This window comes from Oncorhynchus clarkii, chromosome 12 (assembly GCF_045791955.1).
Source record: "Oncorhynchus clarkii lewisi isolate Uvic-CL-2024 chromosome 12, UVic_Ocla_1.0, whole genome shotgun sequence".
Lineage (NCBI taxonomy): Eukaryota > Metazoa > Chordata > Actinopteri > Salmoniformes > Salmonidae > Oncorhynchus > Oncorhynchus clarkii.
In genome coordinates, this window is record NC_092158.1 from 12,007,112 (window position 1) to 12,027,243 (window position 20,132).

The window sequence follows — 20,132 nt, forward strand, 5'->3', positions numbered from 1 at the left end:
TTAGATTGATGGACAACTGGTCTACTCTCTCGGCAATGGTGTTTCTGCTCAGACTCACATTTAAAAAGAGTTGCCTTTTTTCTGGGCAAACTTCGTCACAAACTTTAATCATGCAGTTTTTGATGAAATCCCCCTCCGTAAATGGCCGGGCTGATTTAGCGATCTCTTCTGCCAAAATAAAACTGGCCTTGACAGTTGCGTCCGCGTGTGTGTCCGCGTGTTTCGTTTCATAATGTCGTCTCAGATTATACTCTTTCAGTACCGCCACACTTTCTCCACACAGAAGACACACAGGTTTTCCAGCTACCTTCGTGAACATATACTCCGACTCCCACCTTGTTTGAAACCCCCGGTTCTCAGTATCCACCTTCCGTTTTGCCATTTTTGATGGGTATCTGAAAGTTAATTTTACTGTGATGCTGACGACTGCTGTGCCAATAAATATTGAAATGAAGCAGCCTACTGCTCGGTGCGTCACCTTTGCATTGTGGGAAATGTAGTATTGGTGCGTGTAAAAGATCTGCGGGCTGCCGGCTTGCTGCGGGCCGGTTCTAATAATAAATCAAGATCATCCCAGGGGCCGTAAAAAACCTTCTTGCGGGCCGGATGTGGCCCGCGGGCCTTGACTCTGACATATGTGCTCTACAGGATCCAGTCCATCCTACAACCTCTACAGGATCCAGTCCATCCTACAACCTCTACAGGATCCAGTCCATCCTACAACCTCTACAGGGATTCTATTGTGTTTACTGACCCAGTTCCATCCTGAGGAAACTAGGTAGTGGTACTGTTACCTGCTGATGAACTGGACCACACGTACTGACTAACAGATGGAGAAGCGTCTCTGTGTGATATAACCAGTGCTTGATTTCCACTGAGGACTCATTTTAAACTCCTCCACACTTTTAAGTTAAAATTCTATTTGAGGTGCCGGTGCGCAGTTCTGGTGAGCTCCTGCCCAAGTACAACACTGGGAGATAACTGCATGACTAAAGCGACACTGGCCGTCAGAGAGAGAGCCCTATGGTCTTTGACTTCCCCGGCTCTCTCTATCCCTCCCTCCCACTATTTCTCTCCATCCCTTCCACTCTCTCTATCCATCCCTCCCACTCTCTCTATCCCTCCCTCCCTCCCTCCCACTCTCTTTCTCTCCCACTCTCTTTCCCTCTCTCCCACTCTCTTTCCCTCCCTCCCACTCTCTTTCTCTCCCACTCTCTCTCCCACTCTCTTTCCCTCTCTCCCACTCTCTTTCCCTCCCTCCCACTCTCTTTCTCTCCCACTCTCTCTCCCACTCTCTTTCCCTCTCTCCCACTCTCTTTCCCTCTCTCCCACTCTCTTTCCCTCTCTCCCACTCTCTTTCCCTCTCTCCCACTCTCTTTCCCTCTCTCCCACTCTCTTTCCCTCTCTCCCACTCTCTTTCCCTCTCTCCCACTCTCTTTCCCTCTCTCCCACTCACTTTCCCTCTCTCCCACTTCATTTTTCCTCTGCTTCCTGTCCCCCCGCTCTTCTAGTTCCGTAGCACAGCCTGTGATGTCACAAGGCAGGGATGCTTTACCCATTCAGAGACACACAGGGTTCTATTTCCCCCTGGTTCTGTTATACCACTGCCTGGTATTGATACATACACTGAGGGAGGAAGGGAAGAGAGTCCTAGTCTTCCTCTTGGCATGAAACTGAATGACTGGCATCCAGCGATTAAACGGTCTGTAAAACACAGCCGGGCCCGTTACCGGTTCACCTTCCTATTCGGTGGGTGACGGTCCAAGCTACTGCACCCAGTCACTGTTGTAGTTTAACGACTGCACATAGTTGTGCACATCACTTTTATTACTAAACAACCAACCGTCTATTGACAACAGCCTACATTATGAGAGTGGTAGTGGGGAGGTAGATGTCTAGTTTCCCTTATAGATCTAATCTGATAGTGGGGAGGTAGATATCTAGTCTCCCTTATAGCTCTAATCTGAGTGGGGAAGTAGATATCTAGTCTCCCTTACAGCTCTAATCTGATAGTGGGGAGGTAGATATCTAGTCTCCGGTATGGCTCTAATCTGATAGTGGGGAGGTAGATATCTAGTCTCCGGTATGGCTCTAATCTGATAGTGGTAGTGAGGTGGTAGATATCTAGTCTCCCTTATAGCTCTAATCTGATAGTGGGGAAGTAGATATCTAGCCTCCCTTATAGCTCTAATCTGATAGTGGGGAGGTAGATATCTAGTCTCCTTTATGGCTCTAATCTGATAGGTGGGAGGTAGATATCTAGTCTCCCTTATGGCTCTAATCTGATAGTGGGGAGGTAGATGTCTAGTCTCCCTTATGGCTCAAATCTGATAGTGGGGAGGTAGATATCTAGTCTCCTTTATGGCTCTAATCTGATAGTGGGGAGGTAGATGTCTAGTCTCCCTTATGGCTCTAATCTGATAGTGGGGAGGTAGATATCTAGTCTCCTTTATGGCTCTAATCTGATAGTGGGGAGGTAGATATCTAGTCTCCTTTATGGCTCTAATCTGATAGTGGGGAGGTAGATATCTAGTCTCCCTTATGGCTCTAATCTGATAGTGGGGAGGTAGATGTCTCGTCTCCCTTATGGCTCTAATCTGATAGTGGGGAGGTAGATGTCTAGTCTCCCTTATGGCTCAGATCACATGCCTACATAGTATACACTATAGACATGCATCATTCCCACAAACACCCAGCTCAGAGAGGCCCAGCTCATACAGGACCAGCTCAGAGAGGCCCAGCTCAGAGAGGCCCAGCTCAGAGAGGCCCAGCTCAGAGAGGCCCAGCTCAGAGAGGCCCAGCTCATAGAGGCCCAGCTCATAGAGGCCCAGCTCATAGAGGCCCAGCTCATGAGCTCCATCAGCAGCAGATTCTCATTTAGAATGGAAAATGAATATATTGTTGGATCAAATGTTGTGCATCGAATCGTATCGATTTTCCATCACACGCTTTTCCATCCCGAAAACTTAATGATATATTCAAACACACGCACACACTCTCTCTCCACCCCTGACCCATTAACCCCTGACCTATAGGACATTGTTCTGTAGCCACGGTAACCAGCTCTGTATTGACATTGTGTTGGTATTAATAGTTGATCATTAGCTCTGCAAATTAGAAGGTAGTGTCAGACACAAAACACACAAACCCAGACACACACACACACACACAACAGGATGCGCACAGACACACAGACACACAAAACACAGCAGGACATACAGGTAACTAACTAGCAAATGATGGAGTTTCTCATGGAAGACGGTGTGAGTTCCAGACACTTGTAGAATCTATTGCAGCTGTTCTGGCTCGTGGCGGCCCAACGCCCGATTAAGACACGTCATTTAGGTGTTTCCTTTATGTTGACAGTTACCTGTAGAGTGTCACACTCGAACAGAACAGACAGTCACTCGTGCCTGAGTGTGGGTGGGTAACACTGACACAACTAGTTCACATACACTGTCCTCCACCGGAGACCGGGGTTCACGTCCCAATCCAGGCTCTCATTTCCTTGCTGACTCTCCTCCCTACTGTCTCCCCTGTATATCTGTCTGACTCTCCTCCCTGCTCTGTCTCCCCTGTATATCTGTCTGACTCTCCCCCCTACTGTCTCCCCTGTATATCTGTCTGACTCTCCTTCCTGCTCTGTCTCCCCTGTATATCTGTCTGACTCTCCTCCCTGCTCTGTCTCCCCTGTATATCTGTCTGACTCTCCTCCCTGCTCTGTCTCCCCTGTATATCTGTCTGACTCTCCTCCCTACTGTCTCCCCTGTATATCTGTCTGACTCTCCTCCCTACTGTCTCCCCTGTATATCTGTCTGACTCTCCTCCCTACTGTCTCCCCTGTATATCTGTCTGACTCTCCTCCCTACTGTCTCCCCTGTATATCTGTCTGACTCTCCTCCCTACTGTCTCCCCTGTATATCTGTCTGACTCTCCTCCCTACTGTCTCCCCTGTATATCTGTCTGACTTTCCTCCCTGCTCTGTCTCCCCTGTATATCTGTCTGACTCTCCTCCCTGCTCTGTCTCCCCTGTATATCTGTCCGACTCTCCTCCCTACGGTCTCCCCTGTATATCTGTCCAACTCTCCTCCCTACGGTCTCCCCTGTATATCAGTCTGACTCTCCTCCCTGCTCTATCTGAGTGTGGGTGGGTAACACTGACACAACTCTAGTTCACATACACTACATAAACTAAAGTATGTGGACACCTTCTCGTTGAATATCTCATTCCAAAATCATGGGCATTAATACGGAGTTGGTCCACCCTTTGCTGCTATAACAGCCTCCACTCTTCTGGGAAGGTTTTCCACTAGATGTTGGAACTAGAGGTCGACCGATTAATCGGAATGGCCGATTAATCATAACAATCGGAAATCTGTATTTTTGGGGGCCGATTTCCGATTATTTTTTATAAAAAAAAAATATATATCTATTTTTATACCTTTTATGCAGTAGAAGCCAAGGTAGAAGCCAAGGTAAATTGCTGGCTAGCATTAAACTTATCTTGTAAAAAACAATCAATCATAATCACTAGTTAGACCAAAGGCTCGTATTTCTGTGTGTTATGTTATAATTAAGTCTGATTTGATAGAGCAGTCTGACTGAGCAGCAGGCCCGTAATCATTAATTCAAACAGCAATTTAGTGTGTTTTGCCAGCAGCTATTCGCAAGCACAGCGCTGTTTATGACATCAAGACTATCAGCCTAATGGCTGGTGTAACCAATGTGAAATGGCTAGCTAGTTAGCTGGGTGTGCGCTAATACCGTTTCAAACGTCACTTGCTTTTAGATTCGGAGTAGTTATTCCCCTTGCGCTGCAAGGGCCGCGGCTTTTGTGGAGCGATGGGTAACGATGCTTCGAGTGTGGCTGTTGTCGATGTGTTCCTCGTTCGAGCCCAGGTAGCGGCGAGGAGGGGGACGGAAGCTATACTGTTACACTGGCAATACTAAAGTGCCTATAAGAACATCCAATAGTCAAAGGTATATGAAATACAAATGGTATAGAGAAATAGTCCTATAAATACTATATTAACTACAACCTAAAACCTCTTACCTTGGAATATTGAAGTCTCATGTTAAAAACGGGACTACCGCCCCGTAGCAGTCACTTCCGTCATCATTAAGTGCTTTGAGAGACTAGTCAAGGACCATATCACCTCCACCCTACCTGACACTGACACCCTAGACCCACTCCAATTCGCTTACCACCCAAATAGGTCCACAGACGATGCAATCTCAACCACACTGCACACTGCCCTAACCCATCTGGACAAGAGGAATACCTATGTGAGAATGCTGTTGTTCGACTACAGCTCAGCATTTAATCCCATAGTACCCTCCAAATTCGTCCTCAAGCTCGAGACCCTGGGTCTCGACCCCGCCATATGCAACTGGGTACTGGACTTCCTGACGGGCCGCCCCCAGGTGGTGAGGGTAGGTAACATCTCCACCCCGCTGATCCTCAACACTGGGGCCCCACAAGGGTGCGTTCTGAGCCGTCTCCTGTACTCCCTGTTCACCCACGACTGTGTGGCCACGCACGCCTCCACCTCAATCATCAAGTTTGCGGACGACACTACAGTGGTAGGCTTGATTACCAACAACGACGAGATGGCCTACAGGGAGGAGGTGAGGGCCCTCGGAGCGTGGTGTTAGGAAAATGACCTCACACTCAACGTCAACAAAACTAAGGAGATGATTGTGAACTTCAGGAAACAGCAGAGGGAGCACCCCCCTATCCACATCGATGGGACAGTAGTGGAGAGGGTAGCAAGTTTTAAGTTTTAATTGGTCCACCCACACAGACTGCGTCGTGAAGAAGGCGCAGTAGCGCCTCTTCAACCTCAGGAGGCTGAAGAAATTCGGCTTGTCATCCAAAAGCACTCACAAACTTCTACAGATGCACAATCGAGAGCATCCTGTCGGGCTGTATCACCGCCTGGTACGGCAACTGCTCCACCCACAACCGTAAGGCTCTCCAGAGGGTAGTGAGGTCTGCACAACGCATCAACGGGGGCAACTGCATTGAGTTGCTGCTGCCAACACACTGACTCAACTCCAGCCACTTTAATAATGGGAATAGATGGAAATTGATGTAAAATATATCACTAGTCACTTTAAACAATGCTACCTAATATAATGTTTATAATACCCTACATTATTCATCTCATATGTATATGTATATACTGTTCTTTATATAATCTACTGCATCTTTAAGTAATACATGTATCACTAGCCACTTTAAACTATGCCACTTTGTTTACATACTCTACATTACTCATCTCATATGTATATAATGCACTCAATACCATCTACTGTATCTTGCCTATGCCGCTCTGTACCATCACTCATTCATATATCTTTATGTACATATTCTTTATCCCTTTACACTTGTGTGTATAAGGTAGTAGTTTTGGAATTGTTAGGTTAGATTACTCGTTGGTTATTACTGCATTGTCGGAACTAGAAGCACAAGCATTTCGCTACACTCGCATTAACATCTGCTAACCATGTGTATGTGACAAATAAATTTGATTTGATTTGATTTAAAAGGAACCACCAACTTTCATATGTTCTCATGTTCTGAGACATTAGCTTCTTTACATGGCACATAAATTTACATGGCACTTATTACTTCTTCTCCAACACTTTGTTTTTGTATTATTTAAACCAAATTGAACATGTTTCATTATTTATTTGAGGCTAAATTGATTTTATTTATGTTTTATATTTAAGTTAAAGTGTTAATTCAGTATTGTTGTAATTGTCATTATTACAAATAAAAATAAATCGTCCGATAAATCGGTATCGGCTTTTTTTGGTCCTCCAATAATCCGTATCAGCGTTGAAAAATCATAAATCGGTCGACCTCTAGTTGGAACATTGCTGCAGGGACTTGCTTCCATTCAGCCACAACAGCATTAGTGAGGTCTGGCACTGATGTTGGGCAGTTAGGCCTGGCTCACAGTCGCCATTCCAATTCATCCCAAAGGTGTTCGATGGGATTGGGGTCAGGGCTCTGTGCAGACCAGTCAAGTTCTTCTTTCCAGAAAACCACCACCTGGCTTTGTGCACCGGGGCATTGTCATGCTGGAACAGAAAAGGGCCTTCCTCAAACTGTTGACACTAAGTTGGAAGTACAGAATCGTCTAGAATGTCATTAGCATCTGTAGCGTTAAGATTTCCCTTCACTGGAACTAAGGGGCCCGAACCATGAGCCCCAGATCATTATTCCTCCTCCACCCAACTTAACAGTTGGCACTATGCATTCGGGCAGGTAGCTTCTCCTGGCATCCGCCAAACCCAGATTTGTCCATTGGACTGCTAAATGGTGAAGCGTAATTCATCACTCCAGAGAAAGCGTTTCCACTGCTCCAGAGTCCATCAATCTAAAGCATTTCTAAAGCCTTTCTTACCTCAGCCGATGTCACAAAGTGCTGTACAGAAACCCAGCCTAAAACCCCAAACAGCAAGCAACGCAGATGAGTCCAATGGCGGAAAGCTTTACACCAGTCCAGCCAACACATGGTGATCTTAGGCTTGTGTTCGGCTGCTCAGCCATTGAAACCCATTTCATGAAGCTACCGACGAACAGCTCTTGTGCTGACGTTGCTTCCAGAGGCAGTTTGGAACTCGGTAGTGAGTGTTGCAAGCTAGGACAGGCGATTTTTGCAAGCTACACTCAACTGTCCCGTTCTGTGAGCTTGTGTGGCCTACCTAATTTGAAGGCATGTCCACATACTATATGGCCAAAAGTGTGTGTGTGTGTGTATATATATACACGATAGTGTATTAATTATAATTGTATCATATTTACAGGCGACCCGCCCATGCATTTCAATGGCTGAAAAATCCTGTGTGTGTGCATGTGAAGGTGACTGTCACACACTCCTCAATCTCCATCCTCCTTCTCTTCACCCTTATCCTCCTCATCATCAACATCATCATCATGGCTCATATGTTTTGGGCATGACGATCACACGGAGGAGGAACGGAACACAAGGACATTCTGAGAACATTCCACGGAACATGGACGTCGCTGATGCATTTATATTACAGAGTGTTCTGAGGGAGGAAGGCAATCTGTGCCTGGAGCATGGCCAGACTCATCACACAGACACACACAGAGGGAGACTCAGGCTTTCAGCAGACACTTCCACAGACCTTGAGGAGTGTATGGCATGCCAAAATAATAGTTGTGATTTTACAGACACACACACCTCTGTGTGTTGGAGAAGCACAAAGGCGACCGAGGACAGAGAGACAGGACGGAGGCGAAATGGAAAAATGCCTTTGAAATGTACACCAGCGCCAGCCATGCCGGTCCAGATCTAGGCCGACTCAACAAGACCCGCCCGGCGCCACAGAACCCAACAAAGCACAGAGCCAAAGCAAGATGCCCAATCAGCACAGCAGAGACTGCGTCCCAAACAGCATCCTAGTCCATCAGGTCAGAAGTAGTGCACTATATAGGGAAAAGGATATCATTTGGAACACAGCCATAGACACACACTGACCATCCTGTCCCTCCACTCCCTCCCCAGGACATTGGCTCTGTGTCCCACCCCCAAACAGAGGACTGTAATCCAGCCAACCAAGGGGGCTCCTCTCCCCTTACCGCCCAGCTCTCGCCTCTCCTTTTGACCCTCCCTGTCTCTCAACTGCCCCTCCTTACTCACTGTGTGTGTCCTCATCCCACCAGATGGCCCATGAACCCATGCTGCAATAGGAACCCAGCGATCCAGTAACCCTTTGCCTCTGAACCTTTGCCAGAGACCTCTATTCCATCTGATAGGGATAAGGGGGGGCTTATTCTCCTCACTGAATAGAGTTATCAGGACGGAATTTCAATTGACACAATATGTACATACACTTTTCAATTGACATTAGTGACGGGAGAGAGGGTTTGGTTGACGTTCTCAAAGTAGTGTGAATGTCACTGTAACCACTAGCCAGGAGGAGAACCAGTGCAAACTATTCCACTTGGTAATATTAAAGGGAAATAAAAAAAAATGTTAATCATCTCCAGCACCACCTCAACATGAGAAAATGATGCTTCTCTATTTTGTTGTGAAATAGGTTTGATTTTGTTTGATTTTTATTGAACCTTTATTTAACTAGGAAAGTCAGTTCAGAACAAATTCTTATTTACAAATGATGGCCTAGCCCGGCCAAACCCAGACGACGCTGGGCCAATTGTGCACCGCCCTATGGGACTCCCAATCACAGCCGGATGTGATGCAGCCTAGATTCGAACCAGGGACCTTTTGCACTGAGATGCAGTGCCTTAGACCGCTGCGCCACTCGGGAGATAGAGGTTTCCAATAACATTAACCAATTAGTAGGCAACAGGTATGCAATGCCTATTCAAAATTGGTTAAAAATCACACATTGCACACCGATGATGAATTCGAAACATCTTCCTCTATCTTTTTAAATACAAAACATAGAAAAGTGCCATTTTCACATATGTTGATGTTGGGGTGGTGCTGGAGATGAAGGATTTTGAAATGTTCCTTTAAGCAAGTAACTCTTCCACATTACACTCTTGAAATAAGCAACAATTCACAAGCATGTACAGACAATTAAAGGGTTTCAGGGCCTAAAATGTACTTTTTCTTCACCAGCCACTGTGGCAGGTAGATAAAACGAAATCTGCAAACCACTAAGATTTTTTTACCAGCCAAAATATTTTTGTGCCATAATTGCATTAAAAAAAATGATAACCAAGTTTTATGTTTCTAAAACAAGAAACGTAGTAAGAAGTAATGTGGTATATTGCTCAATTTCATAAACATTTTTGTGACTTGAGTCATATAACCAGAATGTTCAGCTACCCCTTTAAGGGCAGGAGGATATCGTGGTAACGGGGTTCACACGAGTCATGTCACGTGTGTGTGTGAGAGATTTGGGATCTGACTAGTTGTCAGTAGACAACGCCTACAGCAGCGTTTCCAAACCTCGGTCCTCCGGGGACCACATTTTGGTTTCTGCCCTAACACCACACAGCTGATTCAAATTGTCAAAGCTTGATGATTAGTTGATTATTTGAATCAGCTGTGTAGTGCTATGGCAAAAAACTAAACATGCACCCCTTGGGGTCCTCAGGACTGAGTTTAGAAAACAGGCTCTTCGCTATCAGTTGAAGCAGCAGATTCAAGCTAACTTTGAAAAACAACCAAGCTTTTAAACTAAATAATGTAAATAGCCAAGAAACACTTGGACAAAATCTTACTTTGCTGACTTGGGTCATTTAGACAAACTTTTATGCCTGTGCCAGCGCCTCCAATCAGCAGCTATGAAAGGAAACAGCAGAAATACGTTGAAAACGAATACTAAATCGCAACTCGCACAGATTACAGACTACATGCGCAGACCAGCTGGCCGGTGTGTTTACGGGCATATTCAATCACTCCCTATCCCAGTCTGCTGTCCCCTCATGCTTCAAGATGGCCACCATTGTTCCTGTACCCAAGAAGGCAAAGATAACTAAATGACTAATTCACTTCTGTCATCATGAAGTGCTTTGAGAGAATAGTCAAGGATCATATCACCTTCACCTTACCGGCCACCCTAGACCCACGTCAGTTTGCATACCGCCCCAACAGGTCCACAGACGATGCAATCGCCAAAACACTGCCCTATCCCATCTGGTCAAGAGGAATACCTATGTAAGAATGCTGTTCATTGACTACAGTTTAGCATTCAACACCATAGTACTCTCCAAGCTCATCATGAAGCTGGAGTCCCTGGGTCCCAACCCTGACCTGTGCAATTGGGTCCTGGACTTTGATGGGCCGCCCCCAGGAGGTGAAGGTGGGAAACAAAGTCTTCACTTTGCTGACTCTCAACACTGGGGTCCCACAAGGGTGCGTGCTCAGTCCCCTCCTGTACTCCCTGTTCACCCATGAGTGCGTGGCCATGCAGGCCTCAAACTCAATCATCAAGTTTGCAGATGACATAACAGCAGTGGGCTTGATGACCAACAACGATGAGACAGCCTACAGGGACGAGGTGATGTCACTCGGAGTGTAGTGTCGGGAAAATAACCTCACACTCAACGTCAACAAAACAAAGGAGATGATCGTGGACTTCAGGAAACAGCCGTGGAAGCACCCCCCTATTCCACATCGAAGGAACAGCAGTGGAGAAGGTGGAAAGTTTAAAGTTCCTCGGTGTACACATCACAGACAAACTGAAATGGTCCACCTAAACAGACTGTGTGGTGAAGAAGGCGCAACAGCGAGGCTGCAGAAATGTGGCTTGTCACCCAAAAACCTGACAAACTTTTACAAATGCACAATCGAGAGCATCCTGTCGGGGTGTATCACCGCCTGGTACGGCAACTGCACCGACCTCAACCGCAAGGCTCTCCAGAGGGTGGTGCGGTCTGGACAACGCATCACCGGGGGCAAACTACCTGCCCTCCAGGACACCTACACCACCCGATGTCACAGGAAGGTCAGAAAGATCATCAAGGACAACAACCACCCGAGCCACTGCCTGTTCACACCGCTATCATCCAGAAGGCGAGGTCAGTACAGGTGCATCAAAGCTGGGACCGAGAGACTGAAAAACAGCTTCTATCTCAAGGTCATCAGACTGCCAAACATCAATCACTAACTCAGAGGCTGCTGCCTACATTGAGACCCAATCAACTGGCCACTTTAATAAATGGATCACTAGCCACTAGCCAAATGAAGCCACTTTAAAAATTTGTCTACATATCCTACATTACTCATGTCATATGTATTTACTGTTCTATACCATCTACTGCATATTGCCTATGCCGCACGGTCATCGCTCATCCATTATTTATATGTACATATTCTCATTCACCCCTTTAGATGTGTGTATTAGGTAGTTGGGGAATTGTTAGATTACTTGGTAGATATTACTGCACGGTCGGAAACAGAAGCACAAGCATTTTGCTACACTCGCATTAACATCTGCAAACCATGTGTATGTGACCGATAAAATTTCATTTGATTCTCACACTTGACTTTTGACTCTGTTTATTCACAAATGCGAATGTTGTGCTCCCACTGTAGAGACACCCACCAATGTGGATAGTGAAATAGACATTCTTACCCACCAATACCTAAATCTACCCGCAGTTGGCGGGTGGCAGGTTCTCATTTTATGCCCTGAAGGGTTTATAATCTAATATGTACACTCATTACATTTTAGCTTCAAAAAAAATATCACGGTTACCGCTAGCTAAAGCTAACATGTCTTTATCAAGTAACATCAGCCTATCAAAATTGAATGATTACCCCTTTAATACGAATATAAAAGTACAGTAGGTACTACCTTACAACATACCAAACTATTAGGTTCAGGCTACATCTTGTAAAAGAACATTGTCACTGTTAACGTGGGTAGGCTATAATTCACCGGGGAGTTGAAATGTTGAGCTGTTATATATGGAACCACCTAAAAATAAAGTACATACTGTACAAATAGATCATACATAGGTTATGTTTCTTCACTTGTAGCATTGTGTGGCAATTTCCATCTATCCATGTTGCAGAGATCAGCACAGCAGGGCCGTCAACAAACATTTGGCCAGCTGGCTTTTCCCCCAGTACTTTTGATTTGGTTTCACAAAAAAAGATAGACACAAAAGTGTTGAAAAGAGGGATAAAGTATTGTTGTTTAGACTGATTAGCCTCATGATTTGTTTGACAGGATTGTGATATTTTCAACCACCCTAGGGCCAGGAGTTTTTTTTAGAATATGAGATGATTAGAAACAACTGGTCCCATCATAGCCCATATGAAACCATTTTTTAAATCTGATTTATTACTATGTCATACCAAGAGTTTTACCTGGTTAGGTTGGCTTACCAGATCAGGAAAAACTCTGAGCCCCATCATAATAATCCCCCACCCCACCACCACTCTGGGACCTGTGGTGCCACCTCTGAAATCGCCAAACAATGTTACAAATGAAAAGAAAGTATATATTTGTATGATCTACCATCTCAATATGTTGACTTTCATATGTCAACCCTTTGAGATAGTGTCAACAGTTGTTTTGAGTTTTTTTTATAATGTTGGTGCAAGGAACCGGTTTCCATAGTTTCCGTGGCTAAGAGCAACAATCAGCTACTGCAACATTTTCAGAATGTAACAGGCTGTTACTGCAATTTAAGGTAAAACCTCAATAAAAAAACAAGTCTCAACTATAAGGAAAATAACTATATATATTTCAGAAATATTGCTCTGCTATAACCATTTATACTGTAGAAGTCCTGAACACAACAAGACTGTTCACACTGCCCAGCGGGGGGCGACAGTTGGGCCCAACCTCGAGGTAGCGCTACAGATGGGATCATTTCAGAAGTTTACACAACAGTATTGTCTCTGGAGAACCTCTCGCAAATGTCCCTTTGCTATCGGCAGTTTACAATTGCCTCATTCATCCCCCTCCTCTCCCCTGTAACTATTCCCCAGGTCGTTGCTGTAAATGAGAACAGTGTTCTCAGTCAATTTACCTGGTAAAATCAAATAAAAAAATAAAGACCTGGTGCAAATGGCCCTTTCACACTGGAGCTCTCTATATTCAACTTGACCTGGTTCTACTGGCCCTTTCACACTGGAGCTCTCTATATTCAACTTGACCTGGTTCTACTGGCCCTTTCACACTGGAGCTCTCTATATTCAACCTGGCCTGGTGCTACTGGCCCATTCATACTGGAGCTCTCTATATTCAACTTGACCTGGTTCTACTGGCCCTTTCACACTGGAGCTCTCTATATTCAACCTGGCCTGGTGCTACTGGCCCATTCATACTGGAGCTCTCTATATTCAACTTGACCTGGTTCTACTGGCCCTTTCACACTGGAGCTCTCTATATTCAACCTTTTGGGGGGAGCAGGTACAGAAGACAGGACCATCACCCCCCCCCCCCGACTACCCCCATCTACCCACGACAGATGGTCCCTTTAGGACTTAGGGTCCCATTTTAAGAGGCTTTAATGTGAAAAGGGGAGAGGGATAAAATGCTAACTGATGACCCAGTCGGTGTGTGGAGATCAAATATTTCAATGCAGCAGGTATCTAGAATAGCTGGCCTTTCATGTATCACCATCCAAGAGCCCATTAAAAACAGCTGGAGGAGGCCAGACGGGCTCCAGACTCAGTGCCCATCCATCCCCCTCTGCACCAACCCCTCACAGCAGGGGCACCTCCATAGCCAGGTGTACCCCTCATCCTCCCTCCCTCCACCCCAGGTGGGAGCCATAGGGGGTCCAGACTCAGTCCACCCCTAGCCCTCTCCCCACCACGGTACTCACAGCAGGGGCACCTCCACGACCAGGTGTACCAGGTTACACATCAGCTCCTCCAGCAAGTCCTCTCTCCCCGTGTCTGCAGAATGAGAGAGAGAGGGAGAGAGACAGAGACCGAGGGAGGGAGAGAGGGACAGAAGTTTAGCCAATTACTTAGCCTGTCTCTGCTTTCAACCACCTTTCAATTAGACCAGCCAACAGCTACACTGACCCCCTACCTCTACAAAGAGTACTTTGTGTCCATTTGGGTTCAATAGAAAAAGGTGGAGAGTGGAGACCCAAGCTCACCTCACAGGAAAACCTACGCACGTGAGAAGACCCCAAGGCACAGTGGGGTGGCTCTGTTGGATGCATGGCCTTGATCGCTATTAAATATACACTCAGTGTATAGGTTTATTAGGTTTATTAGGTATACCCATCTAGTACCGGGTCAGACCCACTTTGCCACCAGAACAGCTTGATTTCTTCTGGTAATGGAAACGTTGCTGAATTGGTATAAGGGAACTAACGTTCCCCACACCATTACACCACTGCCACCAGTCTGTACCATTGACACCAGGCAGGATGGAGCCATGGACCAGAGCCTAAAATTGACACCTGCGGGTATATTTTGGCATTGGTGGATAAAAACATCTATTTCACCAGCCACATTGGCGTGTGGTCAGTGCTCCACAGTGCGAGCATTTCACTCTCATTTGTGAATACAAAGTCAAGAATGATCACATTTATAGTGACATAAATGCTTCAGTAGCTGTTTTCAAAGTATTTCTGGCGTTTTGTTTCATAGCTGGTAAATAATCGCACAAAGTCAAAGAACCACAAACGCCTATATTGCCTATGCCACCTCGCACAGCCAGACTGGCTGGGGGGCTGTGCGCACGTGAAGAGCTGAGTGAAATATATATACAGTGCCTTGCGAAAGTATTCGGCCCCCTTGACCTTTTGCCACATTTCAGGCTTCAAACATAAAGATATAAAACTGTATTTTTTTGTGAAGAATCAACAACAAGTGGGACACAATCATGAAGTGGAACGACATTTATTGGATATTTCAAACTTTTTTAACAAATCAAAAACTGAAAAATTGGGCGTGCAAAATTATTCAGCCCCTTTACTTTCAGTGCAGCAAACTCTCTCCAGAAGTTCAGTGAGGATCTCTGAATGATCCAATGTTGACCTAAAGGACTAATGATGATAAATACAATCCACCAGTGTGTAATCAAGTCTCCGTATAAATGCACCTGCACTGTGATAGTCTCAGAGGTCCGTTAAAAGCGCAGAGAGCATCATGAAGAACAAGGAACACACCAGGCAGGTCCGAGATACTGTTTAAGAAGTTTAAAGCCGGATTTGGATACAAAAAGATTTCCCAAGCTTTAAACATCCCAAGGAGCACTGTGCAAGCGATAATATTGAAATGGAAGGAGTATCAGACCACTGCAAATCTACTAAGACCTGGCCGTCCCTCTAAACTTTCAGCTCATACAAGGAGAAGACTGATCAGAGATGCAGCCAAGAGGCCCATGATCACTCTGGATGAACTGCAGAGATCTACAGCTGAGGTGGGAGACTCTGTCCATAGGACAACAATCAGTCGTATATTGCACAAATCTGGCCTTTATGGAAGAGTGGCAAGAAGAAAGCCATTTCTTAAAGATATCCATAAAAAGTGTTGTTTAAAGTTTGCCACAAGCCACCTGGGAGACACACCAAACATGTGGAAGAAGGTGCTCTGGTCAGATGAAACCAAAATTGAACTTTTTGGCAACAATGCAAAACGTTATGTTTGGCGTAAAAGCAACACAGCTGAACACACCATCCCCACTGTCAAACATGGTGGTGGCAGCATCATGGTTTGGGCCTTCTTTTCTTCAGCAGGGACAGGGAAGATTGTTAAAATTGATGGGAAGATGGATGGAGCCAAATACAGGACCATTCTGGAAGAAAACCTGATGGAGTCTGCAAAAGACCTGAGACTGGGACGGAGATTTGTCTTCCAACAAGACAATGATCCAAAACATAAAGCAAAATCTACAATGGAATGGTTCAAAAATAAACATATCCAGGTGTTAGAATGGCCAAGTCAAAGTCCAGACCTGAATCCAATCGAGAATCTGTGGAAAGAACTGAAAACTGCTGTTCACAAATGCTCCCCATCCAACCTCACTGAGTTCGAGCTGTTTTGCAAGGAGGAATGGGAAAACATTTCAGTCTCTCGATGTGCAAAACTGATAGAGACATACCCCAAGCGACTTACAGCTGTAATCGCAGCAAAAGGTGGCGCTACAAAGTATTAACTTAAGGGGGCTGAATAATTTTGCACGCCCAATTTTTCCGTTTTTGATTTGTTAAAAAAGTTTGAAATATCCAATAAATGTCGTTCCACTTCATGATTGTGTCCCACTTGTTGTTGATTCTTCACAAAAAAATACAGTTTTATATCTTTATGTTTGAAGCCTGAAATGTGGCAAAAGGTCGCAAAGTTCAAGGGGGCCGAATACTTTCGCAAGGAACTGTATATTATTTATTTTCGAAGAGCTGGTCACAGGCTTAAAAGTTGGTCTAATTTACTTGAAACTAAAGTCTACCCATGTCATCCAAAAAAAATGATAGTTGACTCATCTGTCCATAGAACATTTTTCCAAGAGTCTTGAAAAACTTGAGTCCACTTTTTTGAACAAGACGGGTCTCATTGTGTCTGGTGAAAACCAAACACTGCATTCCACAGTAAAAACCTCATAAAACGGTCAAGCATGGTGGTGGTGGTGGTTTGGGGATGCTTTGATTCCTCAGAACCTGGATGACTTCCCTTTAAAGAAGGAAACATTAATTCTGTTCTGTACCAGAGACTTCTACAGGAGAATGTCAGGCCATCTGTCTGTGAGCTGAAGCTGAAGTGAAGCAAGACAATGATCCAAAACACACAATCAAGTCTACATTGAAATGGTTAAAAAGCAACATATGAAGTTTTGGGAATGGCCTAGTCAAAGTCCAGACCTAATCTAATCCCAATTGAGATGTTGTGGTAGGACTTAAAACGAGTAGTTCATGGTTGAAAACCCACAAATGTCACTGAGTTACAGCAGTTCTGCATGGAAGAGAGGGACAAAATTCCTCCACAGAGAAGTGAGATCAACAACTACAGGAACTGTTTGGTTGGAGTCGTTGCAGCTTAAGGAGTCACAACCATTTATTGACTGTAAAGTGGGTAATTACTTTTCACATAGGGGAATTTGGTGTTGCAAAACTTTGTTTATTAAATAAATAAAATAAGTATATTTTGTTGTTGTTGTAAACTCAGGTTCCCTTTATCTAATATCAGGTTTTACTGAAGATCTGACAACATTCAGGAGAAAAAACATGAAAAAGAGAGAGAATCAGAAAGGGGAAAAATACTACTTCACATCCCTGTACCACACTTCTTAATTGTAATACATTTGTTTTAGAAACATTACAAAGCATGCGCATCCTTTTTGGTGTGTTATGTTGGTTTAATTTTTGCGTAAAAAAATGTGTCTTGTAGATTTCTCTCATCTACCTGCCACAGTGGGAGGTGGACCAAAAAGTACAATTTGAACTCTGCCATCAGCATGACGCAACAGGAACTGGGATTTGTCAGACCAGGCTTTGTTTTTCCACTCCTCGATTGTCAAGTGTTGTTCATCGTTGACTGGAGCCACTTCTTACTGTTTTTAGCTGATAGGAGTGGAATCCAGAGTAGTCGTCTGCTGCCCATCTGTGACAAGGACCGGCGAGTTACGCATTCCCGAGGTGCCGTTCATGAGCAGTTACTTACCACGCTCAAAGACGCTTAGGTCAATAGTTTTGCGCATTCTAGCGTTCAATCGAACAGTCACAATGCCTCGATACCGGTCTGCCTACTTTATACAGCAAGCCACGGCCAAGTGACTCACTGTTGGTAGGAGCTAACTATTTCTGTCAATGGGCTGGTGTACCTAATAAACTGAGGACTGAGTGTAAAAATGCTCTGAGCTAGGGCAACAGAGATGAGAACCGGGCGGTCTTGTAGATTGTTTCATCATGGCAAACGTCCATTTATCGTTTACCTGTTGTGATTGACCATAGGGGTGTCTGGATATATTAGGGATGTGCAGCTTTCCCTTTCAAGACGACTCGATACGTACAGATGAGCTCCAATACAGGAACGATTAGTTTGAAACGATTTTAGTTTGATTAGAGAACAAATTAATGCGATACAATTCGATGCACCAACATTTATTGGAGAATAACATTCATTTTTCAATTCTAAATTCAAATCTGCCGCTGATGGCCATCATGAGCTGGGTCTGTCTGAGCCGGGTCTGCCTGAGCCGGGTCTGTCTGAGCCAACTTTTTTTATTTTTCTCTCTGTGTGTATGAGTGTGTGCAATTGATGTAAGTAGGCCCTAAACTGAGCCATAAAGGAGACTATTACCAGATTTTCTTTGTTTTGGGGGGGGGGGGGGGGTAATGTAGCCTATCTTTTTTGTTCTCCCACACTTTGGTTCTGAAATCACCATCACCAACTAATTTACTTGACATTTTTGCAGATTGTGTTTCAGCTAGTAATGTATCAATGTTTATCTTTAGAAATGAGCTATGAAATATAGCCAATGAATATATAGCACAACTTTGGATTTCACCCGTCTCATAATTGAATGATTTTGACCGTTCTGGAGTGATTTTCTCTTCTCCTCTGTGATTGCTGTCCTCGTTATGAAATGATCATCTTTACCCTGTATAGTATGTATTTCTTAAATGACCATATATACACAGATTTTTTTGCTATTGCTGATGGTGAACCTGAACAATCAAAATAAAAGCTATTGTCAGCCCCATTCAGCAGCTATAGTCAGATGAGATGCGTCTCCGGTAGATCACTTTCATTCTGGGAAAAATAGATTTTCAACAGCGTATAAATAACAATAACCTAGAAAATTACACAGGTTGTCACTTAACTAACAAAGCCTAATATCAAGCTAGCCATTTTAGCATTTGGAGTAGGCCGCCTACCTCACGTTAGACTGCGCGTGAAGCTGGGAACAGTGCACAGTTTGCCCAGGCTACTGATATTACCTGGGGTTGTTCAGCATGCAAAATGACTTGTAGGTCAATGTTTGACACTGAAGGAGAGGACACATCAGTTGTCACAGAAGATTAGAGGTATATTCGGAAGGTAGATAGAATGTAATATGAGCAACAACAAAAAAATGCGAACCAGTGATTTGTAACTTTTGAATTGATTTTCTGACCGATGCATGCTACATTTGGATCGGTTTGGGGTCCACGGACCGATGCACTTGTATCTTAAACATTTGAATCGGGGACCGATGCGTATCGGTGAATCGTTACATCCCCAGGATGTACAGTACCAGTCAAAAGTGGACACACCTACTCATTCAAGGTTTTTTCTTTATTTTTACTATTTTCTACATTGTAGAATAATAGTGAAGACATCAAAACTGTGAAATAACACATATGGAATCCTGTAGTAACCAAAAAAAGTGTTCAACAAATCTAAATATATATTTGAGGTTCTTCAAAGTAGCCACCCTTTGCCTTGATGACAGCATTGCACACTCTTAGCATTCTCTCAACCAGCTTCATGAGGTAATACCTGGAATGTATTTCAATTAACAGGTGTGGCTTAAAATGTTAATTTGTGGAATTTCTTTCCTTCTTAAGCCAATCAGTTGTGTTATGACAAGGTAGGGTTGGTATACAGAAGATAGCCCTATTTGGTAAAAGATCAAGTCCATATTATGGCAAGAACAGCTCAAATAAGCAAAGAGAAATGACAGTCCATCATTACTTTAAGACATGAAGGTCAGTCAATGCA

The 20,132-nt window shown here is 44.4% G+C and overlaps 1 protein-coding gene across 1 annotated transcript in view; it reads right to left on the reverse strand.

Moving 5' to 3' along the window:
- LOC139422710 (dymeclin) overlaps positions 1-20,132 on the reverse strand; it is a 216,526-nt gene that overhangs the window by 177,711 nt on the left and 18,683 nt on the right. The window contains exon 6 of the mRNA XM_071173985.1: positions 14,300-14,372. Coding sequence (XP_071030086.1) covers positions 14,300-14,372 — 73 coding nt within the window. The remainder of the gene's footprint in view (positions 1-14,299; positions 14,373-20,132) is intronic.